Source organism: Ipomoea nil, unplaced genomic scaffold, assembly GCF_001879475.1.
Source record: "Ipomoea nil cultivar Tokyo-kokei standard unplaced genomic scaffold, Asagao_1.1 scaffold0679, whole genome shotgun sequence".
Classification (NCBI taxonomy): domain Eukaryota; kingdom Viridiplantae; phylum Streptophyta; class Magnoliopsida; order Solanales; family Convolvulaceae; genus Ipomoea; species Ipomoea nil.
Genome location: NW_017617107.1, coordinates 386,549 through 390,291, shown reverse-complemented (window position 1 = coordinate 390,291; position 3,743 = coordinate 386,549). Strand labels below are relative to the sequence as shown.

The 3,743-nt window shown below is 30.0% G+C and overlaps 1 protein-coding gene across 1 annotated transcript; it reads left to right on the top strand.

The window, feature by feature from the left end:
* The first annotated feature begins 1,102 nt into the window (after window positions 1-1,102).
* On the top strand, window positions 1,103-1,681 carry LOC109174990 (monothiol glutaredoxin-S10-like). The gene has a single exon (XM_019324237.1). The coding sequence runs from the start codon at window positions 1,202-1,204 to the stop codon at window positions 1,508-1,510; it is 309 nt and encodes a 102-aa protein (XP_019179782.1). The 5' UTR covers window positions 1,103-1,201; the 3' UTR covers window positions 1,511-1,681.
* Window positions 1,682-3,743: the final 2,062 nt, after the last annotated feature.

The following is a 3,743-nucleotide window of genomic DNA, read 5'->3' as shown; positions in this document are numbered from 1 at the left end:
ATACTACATCCCGTCTTTAAAATCACTTCTTACTTTCATTGTTTAACATAATAATAATAATAATAATAATAATAATAATAATAATAATAATAATAATAATAATAATAATAATATTATTATTATTATTATTATTATTATTATTATTATTATTATTATTATTATTATATTGGAATTTTTTTAAAAAAATTATATTGTTTATAGGGCATGTGACATAATTGTTATACCATGAACTATGGTCCATCTTACATTGTGGATCTGATCCAAAAATTATGTGTATGAAATTAATATATTATGTGCATTCAATTAATAAATTGTGTGTATATAAATAAATTAAATGCATATAATACGTTAATTATCGAACATATTATATGTTTGTAGTTAACATATTATGTATTTTCAATTTAATTATTTAAAGAAACATAATCTTTAAGATACATAATATATTAACGATAAACACATAATATGAATATCATTTTAGATCAAGATCTGGTCCATGGTATAATTTGTCCATGTGATATAAAAAGTGTGGATTTTTTGTGGGGTCTATAGGAGAGGGAAAAAAGAGCATGATTAGTGCGTGTTGTGCACACTCACAACGCCTAGCTGGCACGTTTAATGGTCCTTTTTGCTTTTTCGTTTTTCTATTCCCCCTATACTGTTCATATACTTTCTCGACCTAAGAACCAATAACGCCTCCACTGAGGCTCAAACTCACAATCTTTCAAATGAAAGTCCAATCCGAATACCATTAGACCACATAGTCTTGGTCCTCCTACTTAGTTATAAAAAAAAAAAAAATACCTTACTATTGAGGTTGCTCTTAGTATGTTTACACCCGTTATTCCAAACTAGTGATTAGTGTCACTCAAGTGGAATGACTAATAAATATACAAAGGTTTATTATATATAATGTCACGTCAAGAAATGCAAAATAAAGACGAAGTGATTTTAAGGAGTGAAAACGAGATTTTTCTAACAGTAATACGTGTACATGACGCATAAAATAAGATTTCCAAAAAAGTAATAAACAAATCTAGAATAATATATTATATTATAGCATCCACCACCAAGCTCAATATAAATATCTGGTCATCAAAACTCCAAACACCATAACAAGAAATCACCTAATCCAACTCAACTACTAGGAAAAATCATCCATCTTATATATATATATTTATTGATAATATATAATCTATAAATCATGGATCGCATAGTGAAGGTGGCGTCTCAAAAGGCGGTGGTGATATTCACCAAGAGTTCATGCTGCATGTGCCATGCAATCAAGAGGCTGTTCTACGAGCAAGGGGTGAGCCCCATGGTGTACGAGCTGGACGAGGACGTCAACGGCCGGGAAATGGAGCGAGCCCTCGTCCGCTTCGGCTGCAACCCGGCGGTTCCGGCGGTGTTCATCGGCGGCAAGTTTGCAGGCTCCGCCAACACCGTCATGACTCTTCATATTAATGGGTCGCTCAAAAAGATGCTCAAAGACGCCGGCGCTATCTGGCTCTGATCTCATCATCTTATTAACTTCACTACTCTTATGTTTTGTGAAGACTACTTCTGCTTCACTAAGCTAGTGCAAGGTCATTTTAATTGTATTTTCAACAAATACTTGACCTTGTTCCCCTTTTTGTTTTTGTTTTTGTTTTTTTACTTTATAAAATTTTGTGCTTTTATATATATATTACTCCGTACCTTTTATTTGCAGAAAAGTTTTCCATTTCTGTATGAACAAATTATTCATATATTGGCTCTATTTGACAGATTTAGCTGAAAAGGTTGTTGAAAGTTGAAGGTTAGCTTGAAAATATAATAGCTAATAAATTAAGTGATTGAAATTGAAGTGGTTAGTAAAATTAGTTGTTACATAAATTATAAGTATAAAAGACATTTATAGGATAGACCTGATGCTCTTAGTTTAACCTGTCAGAGCAGTGAAGGTGGTTAAATAAGTAACGGTTAGAGTGAAAGAAGGGTGGAACAATACATTTAAAGCATAGCCCATGCATGCATTTATTAAGAGCACCGCCTTACTAGGAATTATGGAGGACCAACGCACTTACAGAGGAGAGCACCTCAATTACTATGGAGTAGTGACACTTATTGAGAGTAGCACTTGTAGTTATTATTAGGTAGCCTTGTAACCGTTAGCTATTGTCTGTTATAAAACATGTTGAGCCCATGTAGCAGGAAGGAGGACACGCTAAAATTCTTGTACACAAAACTCATTGCGGTACCAAAATTACTTTTTTAATATATTCTGGTAGTTTATTTACTTTGAGACATAAAGAGTAATATGAGATATTAGGATTTTGATTAATGAAAGATTGACGATGTTATTTTTTAAAAATTAATAAGAATAAAAAAAAATTAATAGCCAATAGCTTATTGTGAAACCCTAGCTACTTAATTAGGGTTTTATTTCATAAGCTATTATTTTAAATTTTTTATATTTTATCAAACATATTTTATAGCTTATTTGTAACTTGCTTAATTGAAATAAATAAGTTGTAGCAAATTAAATAGAGTTATGATATATTCTTCAAGTCAAAAATCATTTTAGGATAAAACCTTTAAGGTTTAGTTAATCTTTACTAGCTTAATTATCAAAGAAAAATATGATGAAGTCAACATTTGAAACTAAACGTGCTAAGTTAAGAAAAAGTTCCAAACTCTATGTAGTACATATAAGATAAGTGTGTATAGGTGTTATATATATATATATTATTTTTATGTATAGATTTTTTTCCCCAATTTTTTTTAGGCTGATAATATTTATAAGTTAGTTGTAGATTTTATAAATAAATGTTTGTAATGTATAAATTTAATCCTTTCAAAAATATTAATTTTAAAAGATTGTATCCCAATTTCAAGTCTCACTATTCTTTTCTTGGAGAGTTCCTGGATGAAATTAATTGCGGGATATGCCTCAACTGATTTTCAGACTTCAGGTGCCCAAATGCTATATTTTTAGGCGTAATTCGAACATCAACTATATATAAAGATAATTGTTGGTTATTACCCATAATTTATTGGGATGGGTCAAACAAATTAAATTCAACACACTAATTTGACAATATATGATTCAAGAGCATCACTAGTTAGCAGGTTGAGAGTTATAAAGGATCGGCTATAACTTCCTTAATTATGTATCCATATTAGGGCAAATTATATACTGGATCATGGTTCACAATGATACACAGAATTTAACTTTATAATGCACAGAATTCTTATTCATAATACACACACAAAATATAATGAACATGAATTCTGTGTATTATGAACATGAGTTTTATGTATTATATGTTAGATGTTTATGTGTCCTCAGTTATATAATACACAGAATTTATGTTCATAATGCATATAATTCATGTTCATTATATCGTGTTTATATGTATGTGTATTATGAATATGAATTTTGTATATTATGTACATGAATTATGTACATTATGAACATGAATTATGTGTATTGGACTATGGTCTACATTGCACTGTGGACCTTGGTCAATGATATAATGATTGTCACTTTAGCCCCTCAATTATTCTAAAAGTAAAGGTATTTTCCCTGATATATTAAATAATGCACATTTTTACCCCTAAAATAAATACTTCATTTATTTTTCTTCTCCATCACATTATTGCTTATATGTAGGGATGACTATCGGTTCGGTTCAAATCGAATCAAACACTTTACCAACCGAATCAAAAGGTTTTAGTCAAGATTCAGAACTGAAACCCAATAT